Here is a 16,128-nt window from a genome sequence, read left to right as displayed (position 1 = left end):
CGACTGATAATTACTGAGTTTTCGATACCATTGTAAAGATCGATCTTGTGGTTGGTCTTTAATCAGTAATCAATGATTCGTTATGTGAAGTCAAACTGATTTTGAAATTGTTTGGAATAGGCTACTCTAAAGAACAAAAGTTAGTATTACAAGATGTAAACAACTATAACTATATTTTAGTAGCATATCTGAAACTCGTCATGTGTTCAGTTTGGGGGAGGGGAATAATACGGGAAAAGGTATTATTGGGGTTATGTTAAGACTCACGTTCGGCGTGTAACATGTACTTTTATGACAAACCTACAAATATAATTTTGCACCGAAAGAAAAAAAAAACATTGACTTCACTATTAGTTTCACACTTATCCATTTACCAAGCCCGGGTTTTGATATTACTTTGACCTTTTCTTATACAATGATCTAAACTTGAACAAAAATAGTGGAATTTTCCTGTTCTAGCCTATTTTTCATGTCTCTTCAGCGTGCTTTTCAATCTTAAGAAAAAAATGTGGAGCAAATTTCCAAAATGTAATTCAGCAAATGGAAAAACGGAATCTCAGCTATTGATTGAGCATAAAATCGTTGTCTAACGTTAAAACATGAAAATCGTAGATGCTGAAAAATGATACTCCAAAAACATGCACAAGCAACATAAACGTTAACGTTTGAGTCGTTAGCGGGGCTTTTGAAATACTTTACGCTTTAAGCAGACGTTGATAAACGAACAGAAATTAAATAAAGAAAACAGGTTTTTTAAATGAAAATAGTGAGAGACAATAACACTTGAAACGAACATATATCATTTTCTTTATCCGGAGACGCCACTGTTGCCATATTGGCTTATTTCCCATCAAACTTACGTATTTTGATGGTGACTGGCGGGAAAATTTTGAGTCATCCCGCCAGGCGTAAATCTTGCCGTATTTTAATTGAACTGGCGTATTTTTGGTGTGCAAGGCTTTATTTGAAAGAAATTATATCTCTCGTTTGAACCCAATTACTTTTTATCATGCAACGCAGCTGTAATCTTTGTATTCCATCCAGCAGTATCAGCATATTCTTCTATCTCTCAATAATTTTCTTAGTATCCATTAATCCATGGAAAACCAGACAAAGGAATTTAACATATATCAATATCGTTTTCCCCCCGTAAGACTATAAAAGCATCATTTCTTGATCTTTAACAAACTTGTATTGATTCTAAAAAAAAAAAAAAAAAAAAAAAAAAAAAAAAAAAAAAAAAAAAAAATCAAATTATTAGTTAAAAAATTCAAACAGTTTGTTCTTGAGTATGGACGGAACTTTAAAGTGTTGTGAACTGGTTTTTTCCTTTTTTCGGACTTTTTTTTACTTTTGAAAGATGAAACACGGCTAGCCTAGTATACAGTAAGCTAGTGCGGATTTTATTACGGGGTTGAGGATATCCCTACTTTTCCCTGAAAGGTAATAAGACCTATAAAATAATTTATGGCAACTATATACATAACCTCCCCTGCCAGACATTTAGGGCTTTGATATATAAAGGGTAGATTATGTACTTCCACCCTGTTTCTCTCCAAATAGAGCTGACCTTTGATGTCGTAGAAATTCTCCATGTTATTAAAGTGATTAATTTGAAATTGATCTACAGTTCATATGAGGCAGAAGAAAGTTTTTTGAACCTCATACTTTTTCTAAATCCTCATTTCTATGGTTATAAAGCCTTGTAATTTCTATTTCTTAAATGGGGAAGAAAGTTCTAGTGTGCCTGTGGCTTAAAATTCTTCTGAGATCATACGGATTGTTGCATCAAAACATTTAGCTAGATAAACAAATAGTGTCTAAAACCACAGTATAAGCTAATAACTTCAATAATTTTGCGTCTGATTTAGGAGAATAGGCTAGGTTTAGGACTAATGAGGCCATATAGGCTATATAGCTGTTTATATGTGCAAAAGTTTTTGTTTTACTGGCTTTACTGAATATTAGGAGCCAACTGTTGGTGAAAAATAAGCACAAAAAAAGTAATGGTCTTGTCAAAAAATCAATGAACTTTCATATATAGGCTTTGGCCATAGCTGGTATTATCAGAGGAGGGGTAGTTGGAAAATAATTTATATATTGTTTAACAATTTAACACAATTTTGTAAATTGTGCTACACAAAATTTGTAATACATATTCGAAAAAAGTATTGAATGGGGAAAGAGAATGTATTTTTCTTTTTTTTCTATTTAGGTTTCTATCCTATGAGTCTAAGTAGGCCAACCAATTATGTTTTTCGTGTAAAGTAGAGCTTTTTTTTTTCTTGTCTGCTCTTGTATTTTCGTCAGTGGATGATGTCGCTAAATTTGGCAATTTGTTGGAAGATTTCTTATCCGAACCGAACACTATGATAAAAAAAAAGTGTTACTTCATTACATTCAGAAAATTTCTACTTGTTGAGTGTTCAGAGTGGCATCCGGTATAACTCCCCCCCCCCCCTTCTAATTCCGAGATATAGTGCTAGACTAAGCCCTATTTTGTTCTTTCAGGTGGGCTGTTATTTGGTATCATGAACCAGCTATTGACTAGAAACAAATGAATATAAATTTAAACAAAGCTAGCTCGAGTGGTTGCCCACTTAATGAAGCCTAGTGTTCATCCTCGGAGTGCCATATGTGCCATAAGGTTCTGCCACGCCTTACACTATTCTTCCGCGCATGGCGTAAAGGTTCAGAATTGGGCCTTTTCAGAAGCAGATATGCTAGAACAAAAATAACATGTTTCTATATTGCTAATTTTTGCTTACTCCCATGGCTGGGTTTGCGTTTTTGAGCCCCCCCTCCCTCTAATGGTCTCATATAGCCCTCGACTATACAAAGAAAATAACAAAAATTAGAATTCTTACTTTATAATATGCACCAAGCATCGATGAATCATATTTCCTTATTTTTTCCCCATTTTAATTTGTTTTTTAGTTAGTTTTCATCAGTTATTACTTTACTTCTCTTTACGTAGCTTGAGGGTATATGAGACCATTGGAAGGGGGGGGGAGTTATCAAAACCGCGAACCAAACCATGAAAATAGGGGTAAAATTTGCAAGATAAAAGTGCATTTTTTGTTCTAGAATGTCTCCTTTTGAAGAGGCCCAATTCTAAACCTTTGCCACGTATGGCATATTCCCTAGACCGCTTGGCACATTCCCCAACGATTGACACCCTTTTAGGAAAATTTTGTTTCAAAATTTTAAACTCCAGTGTATTAAACTGCTAGTTTTTTTCTAATAAAAATGTCTCTGCAAAGCGTAAATTTCTTCCTCCGCTGACAGAAAACCGTGAACTTCTACTTCGGGAGTAGCTGCTATGTAATACTTAAAAGATAGGAATAATTAAAATTATGTCTTTTGGATTTGTTGGAGGAATCCTTAACACTTTAAACATATTCTTAGTATTTGAAATAAGTGAATAGTATTGCCCTTTTAAAACATTCTAAAGTCCCCTTTTGAACAACAACACTAATGATTCACAGGTTCAAGAAACTCGCAGCAAACTGCCTCACATTTTGACCTAAAAAAAGGGCTATATAGGCCTATTCCTAGGCTGATAGTACCCAGAATAAATTAACCCTGGTTCCCGTGTGAACTGTCAACTGAGTAATGAAAACACGTTCTCAAAGTTAAGTCTTTGCATCCGCCCCCTCCCTCCACCCGGTTTTGGCGCTCGGAGTAGCACTCTGGATGATGGATGTTTTCGATTCATCAGGTGTCTGAGATTTACCGCTGTTTTGTTCGTCGTGATGCTACTAAAATGTAAAAATAGTGTAAGTTTCCTTGTTAAACAGTGAATCAATGGCTTGACTTCTCTGCAAGAGTTTTAACTGTCATCAAAATGTCATTCTGGCGAATTTTAAACTTATTTTTATTTTGAGCTTTCAGTGTTTAGTACTAGGTAATAAAATGGAACCAAAAAATCCTTTTTTGATAGCAAATTAAAAATTATGGTGCTTTTTTGAGCGGTTTTACCAAAATATCGCCAGTAGTTAACCAGTAAATTGGTTGTGTGCGCGTGTCGCGGCTTGAGCCCTGACACGGGAATTTTTTTTTCTGGCTCCAAAAATTGTTCTGAAACACCCAAAAAGGCTCTGGCGTATTTTTGGTGTGTTTTTCAAAGGGTCTATCGTATTTTTGTTTCACCTTCTGGCAACACTGGGAGACGCCCACCACTGTTAGCCCCTAGAATAGGGAACGTAATGTCGTTTTCATACCTAAAGGCCACATGTGGCTTTTTCAAACTTCTTCGATGTTTGTCGAAACTGCTTGCTAAGCCGTTTTTAAAGAGGGAAGGGGGGGGGGATACGTGTTCAATCACACTTCAATATCTTTATCTTCATTGTCCTTTTGATTCTATATTTGAAAATATTTTAGCAAACATTTTTTGACAATTGTTTCTGAGGCTGCAAAAATTAACTTCTTTCTTCATATTTTGTCTTCTATTTAGGGGGCTTCTAAAAGGAAATCCTTCTCTATACATAACACAAGTCTATCAACATGCTATTTAATTAGTATTACACAGATTGCCACAGATTAAACAAATGAAGGATGACAAATTGTCACAGATCGTCCTTGTCGGTTAACCCTTTAGGGCCAAACCAAAAGCAGGTCGTCCCCAAATGAAGTGGGAGAATGGCACAAGGAAAGATTCAAGGGAAATGCGAACTTATTGGGAGGGTGAAAAGACGATGAGTTTGAGTAATTTGGGTGCATAGCTCTGTTGGCCTCAAGCGGCTTGGTGATGCAGTGAGCTGTTAGCAGTAGCAGTAGTAGTTTGGACGGCAGAATTGTTATTTTGATAGCGATTTATTTTTACTTTTAGGTTCATGGGACCATCACAACTATCGAAAAAGGAGATGATTTCAGCAAAGTCATTGAGGGAGGTTGTATGGAAAAATGTAACACCTCACTTTCTTGCGGTCATATTTGTTTAGGTGTTTGTCACGTCAGTGACAGAGAACACGAGAGAAACCAATGCACAATGAAATGCGAAAGGTTACTTTGCAGCCTTAATCATAAGTGCGACAAAATTTGCTTTGAAGAATGTGGAAAATGCTTTGTTAAAGTCGAAAAGAATTTACCATGTGGTCATAATGCTACTATGAAGTGCCATGTAGACCCTAATCTGTATATTTGCAAAAAAATTGTTGATAAGATTATACCCGATTGTGGTCACGTGGCTAAAGTACACTGTTCAGACAAACCGGAAGGATGCTGCGAAAGGCCATGTGATTTTCGTCTAGATTGTGGTCACTCGTGTCCCAAACCGTGTCATCCAAGTGTAAGTATGATACTTTATCCTAGTACCTTTTCCTTTTGAGCAGAACTAATGCAAGTAGCTTAGGAATACATATTTTATGGATCCATTGGTTTTATGGAAAAAACTGAGAATATAAAACAATTTTTGTTATTGCGAATACACACGTTGAGGTGAAAACTTGTAAACGCTGAATGGTTTCTTACATATACAGGTGATATATACCAACTGGGGGTACAAGGGTACAACTTACAGTTCGTTACCACGAACTGTTAAATAGATCTATTTTTAAGTTGAATTTACCTGAAATTACGAAATACCTGAAAAATGGTGGGCGGAGATTGAGGAGATCCCTCAATACAGTACTGGTAAAAAATAAAAATAAAAAAAAACTCCAGAATGTATTTATGGTTCCTCAGATTTAGGAAGGTATTCATAATAGAATCCTAACCACACATTTTATGAATAAAAGTGCAGTGTATTGGTCTTATCGAAAAAACTGCGAATATAAAACAATTTTTGTTATTGCGAATACACACGTTGAGGTGAAAACTTGTAAACGCTGAATGGTTTCTTACACTTACAGGTGATATATACCAACTGAGTGTACAATTAAATGTAAAACAATCTAAATTTCAGTGTCTTTACATCATTGTCTTAAAAAAAATCCTCATATAGTTGAATTGCTTATTTCTTGTCCGGGAATATTTAGCCCCGTGTTAATGTGTGGAGTTATTGGTCTTAATTAGCGTTTAATAGTAATAACAATCCTTAATTTTTAGCAATAGCGTGAGTAAAGCGGCTTTACGTAAATAATATTTAAGTAAAACTGAATTATTCAAATGAAGGTTTGGAGGATTTTGGTTTCGGAACAAAAGAAGGGCATGGTCTTTTGTAATCGGCATGGTCGTAAATAGTAAAGGGGAGAAGGACAAGGATCTTGTCCGATTGCCTTATGCATGAATTCAGCCAAGCAAAATCTGCTCTCCGTAATTTGCGTATAAGCTTACTAAAAGTTAGAATTCTTATTACTATTATTACATCAATTAAGACAGATTTTACCCCGATTAATTAAAAAAAAAACTTTCCGAAAAATATGTTTTTCAAAGAAAATTAATGGCATTTTTAAACTTAAGCTCATTTGATATTAATACCTGTTAAAATACAGAAAAAAGACGATCAGATAATACTATTGACGAATATATGAAACACAAAAGGACCAGAAATTAAGTAAACAATCATAGCAAAAAATATACAACAAACAATGATACAAATGAATAAATAGATCTTAAAGTGATTAATACTCAGATTGAATATGAAAATCAAGCTTAAAATGAAAACAAATGTTTTGCTATTAAAGTATAAATGAAACTTAAAACGAACAGAAATTAAATATACAATCAATGCGAACAAACATACAATATATATTAATGTAAATGAATAAATAAACCTTAAAACGAGTGAAACTTAAAAAGAATATGCAAATAAAGTTTGAATCGAATAAAAATAACTACAAACAAGAGTTTGGGTATCGCCTCACTGCAGAAGCCTAAACTGGTATGTATGATTCCTGAAAATTGGTGACTATTCGAATAAGATTAATGAAACGAGCTAAAGATTTTGGCGGGTTTAATTCCAAGTAAATTTTGAAGAAATTATCAATACATATAATACTGAGTTGATGTGTGTTTTCTGGGCATAATTTCAGTTATATGTCTGCATGTATGGGACCCTGGATGCTTAAAGACCATTCCCACTTTCTATTCTTTTTCATGTTGACTTCACCTAAAATTTTTGCTCATTAAATTATGCAGTATTTTTCAATTTTTTCCCCCTTTTTTCGTGTATGGTAAAACTGGCCGATCCGCATTTTCTTATTTAATGGATAGTCTGTCTTTAATTGAGAAATCATTAGCGCAAAAGAATGGTAATAATGGTCTTGTATAACGTTGCTGTTGATAAATAATTATTTATATCTAGCTGATTCTCAGGTAAATCAATAAAACATTAACAAATCTGAAGCTGAACCTGAAAATTCTATCAGCAAAATGCAACTCTGTTACATATCATGGCTAAACTGTTACACCAATTAGTGAAAAAAAAAACTAAAAAGCCCATAAAATCGACAGAAATAATTTTTTGTCAAGCTAAAATTTTTGTAATTTATTGTAAAGCTATTGACAGAGCAAAGGATGAAGCCGTATTTGAAAACTCACGTGCTTACCATATGTTTTGCCAGACATCGAAGGTTACCTTCCCTATGTCCTTAAGCTTAACATCCAGTTTATGAAATGCATCTAACCTGTATCCAATCCCGGTTGGAAATTTTTCTATTAGATACCTTCTTGTTTCCACAGCTGTCTGCCATTTTTGGCAAACAGGGGAATCGGCTTTTCCTAATTGTGTGAAGTGATTTAAAAACTCCAGTTTTGTAAAGATGTTCAGTCAAGTGGGAGGTTAAACATCAGAATCACTTCCATTTCTTTGCACCCCACTTTTCTATGCCAATTTTTCCCCACCCTTTCATAGCTCCGTCTCCTTATTGCCGCTTTCCAGTAGCTTTGAGAAGTGAGAATAAAAAGTTCTGGTCCATAGAATCTCAGTGATGTCCTGATCTTAGCTGCTTCGTCTGTCAGGTCACCTGTCATTCCAGAGTGTCCTGAAGCCCACATCAGTTTAATTCAATTTCCATTGGAAGATAGTCTGCTTCATGCTCCATGGCATTCCGACTCACTTTTTACCAGCTCTTAATGTTTTGAAAACCCTTGAGGCATCTTTGCCTGTTTGATTTAGTTTCTAAGCTACCTGTTTAAACATTCCAGTCTGGAATTCCGTACTTAATTGGCTGAGTGATAGCTTTTTAGCTCCTTATTCAAACTGAGGGTGTTCTTGTTTATAACTATTCCAGTCCTAGCTTTTCCATGGGTTCGTGAACTATCTGTATAATAGATTATTTCATTATTTTGCTGAAGCAGTGCTGTCTCTCGATCCACTCCATTTTTATCTTTTATGACAACTTGAAATTACTTTTCAGATTTTAACAGGGTGACAGTATTATTCTTGGGTATATGCAGCTCTTCGCACCTAATCAATATGGAGCTGCAGTGGAGGTTGCACGGCTTTTCATTTTTCCCTTTTGTATCAGCTTTTTCCGAGTCCATTGACCACCTAACTACAGTATGACATCACATATTGCGTTCCTCTAGAAATTTCTCTATCGGCTAAATTCCAACACATGGCTCCATGGGTGTCGTGGCAGTTCCATGAGATGCTGACGCGGCCACTAGGCAGGCTAGCCTTTGTACCCATATTAGAGAGGTATTGTGGCTCATAATTGGAATTGAATTGACCCAAACCACTAGCATACGACAGAATTGAACAAATTCTCGTCGTGTACAGAAATATCTTATGTGGCACTAAGTTCCAGTTTTTCTCCACTATTCTCTGGCAGTGCCTCCTTGCTTTGAACAATGAAATTTCCCGTTCAACTGATGATAAAAAATGATCCGGAGATATTACTATCTACCTTTTAGTGATACTGGGAGACCATATAATTTTAGAGTACGAGACTCATTTCCTCTTATTTGTGAATGCCACTATTTCATCCTTTTCAAAGCAAATCTTAATTTACGTTTATCACCATGCCTGAATTTTATCAAGTGTACACTGACTCAACTCAAACATTTACGACTTTACAAACAGGTGTTACAACATTAACTCTTAGAAGAGATACTAGAAACCAAATGATACTAAGATACTAAACCGTTATGGGTAGCTCGCAGGAAAGTTTTTGGTAGAACGCAGAGAATTTTAAGAATTTCTAGACGCAGCTATTCGGATAGTTGGTATGATTGGCTATACTCATCTCAAACACATGACTCGCAAAAAAATAGAACTAATGCTCTGTGCATCTGTTATTAAGTCAGTGCGTCAATCTGTGCAACTGTCTGCAAATACAGTTATGAGAAAAATTGAATCAATGAGTGCTTATGTAGTTTCACAATTAAAACTGACTTAGATGTAAGAATGGTTTTGATGACTTCCAATTAAAAAAAGAGGTGATAAAAGTTGTACTCCTGCAAGAACATATTGTGGGATAGAACATATCTTCTGTTTTTAAATAGCTAGTCGACTCTGAAAAGAGGCCTTTATAAAAGCTGGTGTGTTTGACAATCGATAAAGCTCGCGCTATTGTAGATAGCGGAGAATAATTCATTGCATTGTGCCATAAAGACAATAGGTTTTAATATTTCTGTCTTACCATTGCATAGTATACGTCATTATTTGGTAAGTTTTTGAGCATGAGCAATGTGATGAAAACAGTCGTTAAAGTCGTAAATAAAGTAACAGCTCATGCACTTCAGAGAAGTTTGTTGAGGACTGTGGCAGAAGCTTTACGATGCCAGTATGGTGATTTGTTGTTAAATACAAAAGTATTTTGGCTTAGCATAGGCTAACTTTCATAACGCTTCAAAAAGCTACTTCCTACTTTGCTGATATTTTTGAAAGGACGAGAGGATTTATTTCCTGAGCTAAAATATACGGTTTGGCTGCAAGATTTTGATTTTCTTGGAAGAGATAACCGAGAAGCTAAATACCCTTAACTTGCAGCTTCAAGGAAAAAATAAAGATATTGGTAAAACCATTTCAGTTGTGGTCTCATTCACAAGAAAGGTGAAGCAGTGGAGGAAAAATTTACCCAGGGTCAATACAGCCACTTTGATTGTTTGAAGCAGAATCTTGACAAATAAAAACCTTTACAGCCTCTTTCTGACAACAAAGAACACATTGCAATTCCTTCAGACATGAAAAGTAAATTTAATCAACCCTTTCAAGACTGCATAAACATTTCGATTGTAGCACAGTTTGTCATATCCTCTTTTGTAGATATCGATGCTGAAGAATTCTCTACTTGTTTCTTTACTTAGTATTACTTGAAACATTAGATCATCCGCATAAGCATGAGTATACCCGGAATACCGTTCTAAGAGACTTACTAACTATTTATGACAAGGATCCACGCATTCGGAGAACTTGTTCCTACTTGAGAACAACCCTCTAGAACAGTCTTTGACTCTTTTACTCAGGGGTGGATCCAGGATTTTTTTAGGGGGGGGGGCGCAAAATAGATTGATCTGACAAACTTGCGTTAGGAGCAAGTTTAATCAACGCAAACTTGCGTTAATTAAGCAAATTACACTACTTTAGAGTACGTTAGAGGGGCGCGCCCCCTCGCCCCCCCCCCTCTGGATCCGCCACTGTTTTTACTCCCTTAACTCCAAAACTAAAATGTGGTCGTAAAACTTATAAGTGTTAGCCAACCCCAGTTCATGCTAACATAAATAGTATCTTGAACCTAAATTATCATCTAAAGCAAGCGGCTGAATTATGTAAACGGCTTATTTCCGAAGGTAAAGAAAGGAAAGAGGCTATTTGATCAATTTAAAGTGATTGTTGTTTAGAGACTTGTTTCCAAAAGTCGCCAATAGTCAATACATACAAATTCAAACAATAATCTGTTCCACACATAGCACCAGGAATTTGATGTTGATATTTATTTGTGATAAATAGTGCGAACAGCCAAAAAATGTTGTTACTTCAACCTTTTGGCGGATTAAAAAAAAATCAAATCGAAGTGTTTCTACAGAGAATAACTATTATTTCAATAAACTGAAATTTCAATTTTTTATTGGGTTATTGGTAGTGCTAGTTGTGTAATCTAATTTTATATATATATATATATATATATATATATATATATATATATATATATATATATATATATATATATATATATATATATATATATATATATATATATATATATATATATATATATATATATATATATATATATATATATATATATATATATATATATATATATATATATATATATATATATATATATATATAAAAGGAACAAATCTTGACCAATATATCGTTATTTGTAAACATTAGTGTTTTCGTAGGCTTAGTCCCATCTGCAAAGTATACCGTGGAAGCATGCCTCAGGTGTGTTAAATTTATGTTATGGGTCCCGAAATCAAGTTACTGATAATTGATTCTATATTCAGGTTAATAATCTTCTGTTATTGCTATCAATATTATTTCTCCAGTTGACCTGTGAGACAGCTTTTTGGAAAACAATTTTCGTTTTAGAAAGACCCTGAACATGAGAAAGTTGTCTGCATGAAGCCGTGTGGAAGAAAAAATGACGGTTGTAAGAGAAATCACCCTTGTCGCCGCGCATGCTCGGAAGAATGTGGCTTTTGCACTGAGATGATTCTCTTTGAGCTCTCGTGTGGCCACAAAACTAAGATACCTTGCGGTAAAAACATCGATGCATATAAATGTGAAGTCCAAGTGAAAAAGACCATAGAAGAATGTAAACACACGTTGGAAGTCTCTTGTCATATTACACCTGGAAAAGAAAAATGTAAGGTAGGCAAAAACTTGTTTGTATTAGCATTTTCAAGCTCATTCGTCTGAAACACCAATTAATTAGTGCCCTTATTTGCCGCATTTGGCTGATAATGTTAAGAAGCATCCATAGGTTTTTGAAAAAAGCATGAAGTAGAAGTAGACAACTATAAGATTAGTCTTACACATCTTGGTATTGAAAACAACACACCTTTACAGGTTCCTTATCGCTATTAATTTAAAAAAACTAAGTTTTCCCGAGGGAAGTAAAGAGCGAAGTTGAAACTTAAAACGGACAAAAATTATTACTTCAAAGTCTATTTAATATATGTCAAGAAAACTAGTACAAATAAAACAACTAATTATGTTTCCTTATGCTTTTAGGATTATATCAAAATAGCGCTTTACTGAAAACACAAAAGTCAAGCATAATAAACAGGATTATTGATTTAAGAGTCAAAATTGAGTATGTAGCCTCACGAATCTATAATATACAGAATATAATACATAGAATATAAGAATATAACACTAAACGAATCTATAAAGCTTTTCATAGTCTTCACCAGTTGCGACATCAGTAACTTTCAGTATACAATGAAAATTATCTTAAAAACATAAGCTTAAAACTAAATATTTTTTAATAACCGCAAAGTATTTGAACAACATACAGAAATATTGGTTTGATTTATCAAGCAGCATTTTGGTCTTGCCAGCTATAATTACAATAGTCGGTAATATACAGTCTTAAATTGTAAAAACATGCTTTAATATTACTTTAAATGAAGATCAAATAAAACATAATATGAATTCCAATTATTTCTCTCTATACAACAGTGAATTTCAAGCTATGAAACAAATTTTAAAGCTAGTCTTTAGTCCTAATACTATCAAGATTTACTTCGAAGTTATGCGCAAACTAATCATGACATGTCTTTATCAGAACCAAAAGGAGAGACAGACATTGAACTGAGGCATTGTGCAGAAGTGATACTAAATTAAACGTAAAAAAACAAAGCAAAATCTTAAAATGGGTTGGTTTTATCTTAAAAGGGATTGATCCTTAAAGGAATTTATAATATTTTTATTCTGTAAAAAGTGTCCTTAATTGGGTTGCTTCTGCTGTACCAAAACTCCTATATTATTTTGTATTTTCAGTAAAGCGCTAGTTTTTTATAATCCTAAAAGCATAGGGAAACATAATTAGTTGGTTTATTTGTTCTAGTTTTATTGATGTATATTAAATAGGCTTTGAAGTAATAATTTTTGTCCGTTTTAAGTTTCAACTTCGCTCTTTACTTCCCTCGGGATAACTTTGTTTTTTAAGTTAATCTTTGTTCGTTTTTGATTAAAATGTAATGTAGAAACAACACTGCCATGATCTTTTTTATTTACACGGAATACTGTATGTTGGTTTTAAGTTTTAATGTTACTTCTTAGTTCCAGTTGAAACTTATTTTCAATATAATTTCTAATTATCACCGATCTGGGGGAGACAAGAGTCCTCTAGAAAATACTGCAAACAACCTTGACAGCTAAGAAAAACTTTCTGTCTATAATATAAAGTTCCATACTTCACAAAACAATACATGTTTTTTTGGAATGTGTGTTTTTCAATGAGCAAAAAGCTGTTTTTACTCGGCCGACTTCGCCTGAAAAAGCCATAATGAAGACAGGGCTTTCTAAATCAACTACTGACTAGCAGAAACTAGAAGGCTACTCTAACAATAGAGAGCTGTTTAAAGGCTCATTTAAAAGGTTATATTTATACCTAATCGCTTTTTATAAATTTGACTGGTTGGCACATTCTCACAAAGTGTAATTTTGGTTGTTTCCCGAACTTTTTTAAATGAAACAAGTGCGTTTTCCAATGAAATGACCATAAAAGGTGTTTTTCAAAACCTAGGCAAGAGCAAAAAACTAAGGGGGCAATAACGTCCCTTCCCCTCAATTACAGCTGTTAGAACTAGCACACAGGCTTCATCGCAGAGTGAAGTTTGAAGGTTCAATTCAAAACTGTTGATCAATCAAACTTAATTTTTAATAGATTAAATAAAAAAAAGCAAGATTTTGTTTAACTGAAACTAAGGAGCAACATTAGAACTTAAAACGAACAGAAATTTTTCCGTATATGAAAAGGGCTGTCCCTTCCTCAACGCCTCGCTCTTTACGCTAAAGTTTTTTATTGTTTAAAAAAATAGCGTTGTGAGGAAGAGTCTAACTTTAGCATGAAGAGCGAGGTGTTGAGGAGGGGACAGAATGTATAGATGTAAGGACAGAATCTTTACATCACACCCTTATTGCACAATTTAAAAGGGGTTTAAGGGTCCTCTGGCTATTTTTTAGTTTTATTTACTTTCTTCAATCAAAACAGAGCTATGGGACTACTAAAGCACAGTCTTAACTGGTGCGTTGACTTGTCTCAATCAGTGAATAGCGTTAACAACGATCTTTTATTTCGGCAATAATGTGAATAAGGCGAATACCACTAATAAGGCTAAAGTAGGGCCAGTATCTTCCTATTTTCTTATTCATATTATTATTGAAGCTATACCGTTTACACATTTGGATTGGCTGTTGTTCAAGAATAGTGCGAGCCTTCAGTAGTGGCCTCTTCTAATATTTCCGTGTCTACTAATTGGGAAATAAGGGAAGGTTCTGCATGATCACTTCTAATCGTTTTATTCATGCAAGGGTGCCCGCAGAAAATTTTCCAAGGGGCCAGACACCAGAATAGCAGTGGGGTGGGGGCACGGGAATATATTTTAGGATACATTTTCTTCTGAGTAAGTTTATTTTTAAGTGCAATAAGAAAAAAAAATGTCAAATAATGAAAGTAACTAAATGTGCATGCAAAGTGAAACAAAACAAGGCAAATTTTAAATGGTGAAGATTCCTGGGAAGGGATCCATCCATTTAATCTATAATATATTTAGTTGTTATGCATTTAATTATGAATTATAATGCATTTAATTTTAATCCAGTATGTCCAAACCCTAGAATAAAAGAAAACCAGACTCAAACCAAAATTATGGAGAAATTTTTTGTTTCCCAAGATTACAAGAGGTGTAGACGAGTCTTTATCCAATTTTCTAAGCCTTAGCATATGCTACAGAAGGAGTGGGGATATGAACTTAAAACGGCGTCCATGGGGATATTTTAGGCTCTGATTTCATTCCTGGAAGTTGCATTATCTTCCCTCGATTAACATATTTCTAAGATCTTAAGACCCCTTAAAGTGTGGTTTTGCGAATATCTTCACATTCCTAAGGGCCTGTACTTACAACTCACCCTGCCTGCATAGATACCACGTTTTGGTTTTATAATGGCCGTATAAAATATACCTCTTTCATAACAGGACAATTGTTCCCCTTGAAACGAAATCCCTTATATCTTCTGACATTTGAAAAAAAAAATACAAAATAGCGAAAGAAACACTAAATTTAAACTTACAATTCAGCTGTCACATTGAGCCCGTTTTTTTCGATGCTCAAATTCAACTAAATAAAATGAATAAGTTCTAACAAAATTGTTATTACTACCTCTTTATACATTTATCTGAAGGCTCTTGGAGAGTTAGAAGTTTGGGTATTAAAATATGTTCTTTTAGGCATCTGTTCCCCCGCCTACACAATGACTCATCCCCCTCCCCTTCATGACAGCTGATCTGCAATTGCATATCACTCAACGAAAGTCTGTAAAAAATAAAGTCAACTTAGTTAAATCTAGTACTGTCACCATGCGGCATATCTTCCTCTGCAGCTTGGAAGCATAAAACATAGTTTTTTCTTTGTACTTTTAAATCGATTAGCTTCTCTGAATTTCAAATATGAAATGGCAGAAAACAACACTTTTCCATATTACAATCTTTATGGTCACTTAAAAGGAACTTGTGATTTACGTTCGTATAAGCTCTCTCCTAATTTTCTAGGACACTTGATTTGATGCAATCATCCCTGGAAAAAAAAACAAATAAACGTGTATCCACGATCATTCTCCGGGAAAAAAATTACAAAATTCTGCATTGTGTAGATTCCAGCTTGAAACCTCTATGGTGGGACTTGCTGATATGATGAATCTAATAAAGTGATTTTCGCTAAGACTGCTTGCTTTTATGGTCACCTCTAGGAATGAAACAAAAACAAATAAACGTGCATCCAAAATCTTTCTTCTGGGAAAAAAAAATGTAAAATTCCATATCTTGTAGTTTGAAGCTTGAAACCTCTACGGTAGGGTTCTGGGATATGATGAATCTAATAAAGCACTTTTCTTTAAGATCTGCTTTTATGGGAGTATTTCGCTCTTTTCCCGAAAATCATGCAAATTTTCTCCGATTTGTTGCTTTTGGTGAGTAACAATAAACTGAATGAATTTTATACATTTAGAATCAGAGTAAAAAGCCACGTCTGGTGATGTGTCAATTGTCATCAAAATTCCGTTTT

At 34.3% G+C, this 16,128-nt stretch overlaps 1 protein-coding gene across 1 annotated transcript in view; it reads left to right on the top strand.

Moving 5' to 3' along the window:
• Positions 1–1,532: 1,532 nt before the first annotated feature.
• The window catches only part of LOC148940182 (NFX1-type zinc finger-containing protein 1-like), a 51,708-nt gene continuing 37,112 nt past the window's right edge, over positions 1,533–16,128 (top strand). Inside the window, exons 1-3 of the mRNA XM_089106092.1 lie at positions 1,533–1,604; positions 4,832–5,290; positions 11,429–11,710. Coding sequence (XP_088962218.1) covers positions 1,533–1,604; positions 4,832–5,290; positions 11,429–11,710 — 813 coding nt within the window. The remainder of the gene's footprint in view (positions 1,605–4,831; positions 5,291–11,428; positions 11,711–16,128) is intronic.

This window comes from Artemia sp. Qi Xiang Cuo, chromosome 20, assembly GCF_049724085.1.
Source record: "Artemia sp. Qi Xiang Cuo chromosome 20, ASM4972408v1, whole genome shotgun sequence".
NCBI lineage: Eukaryota > Metazoa > Arthropoda > Branchiopoda > Anostraca > Artemiidae > Artemia > Artemia sp. Qi Xiang Cuo.
The sequence above is the reverse complement of the archived record's forward strand: the minus strand, read 5'-3'. Positions and strand labels throughout refer to the sequence as shown.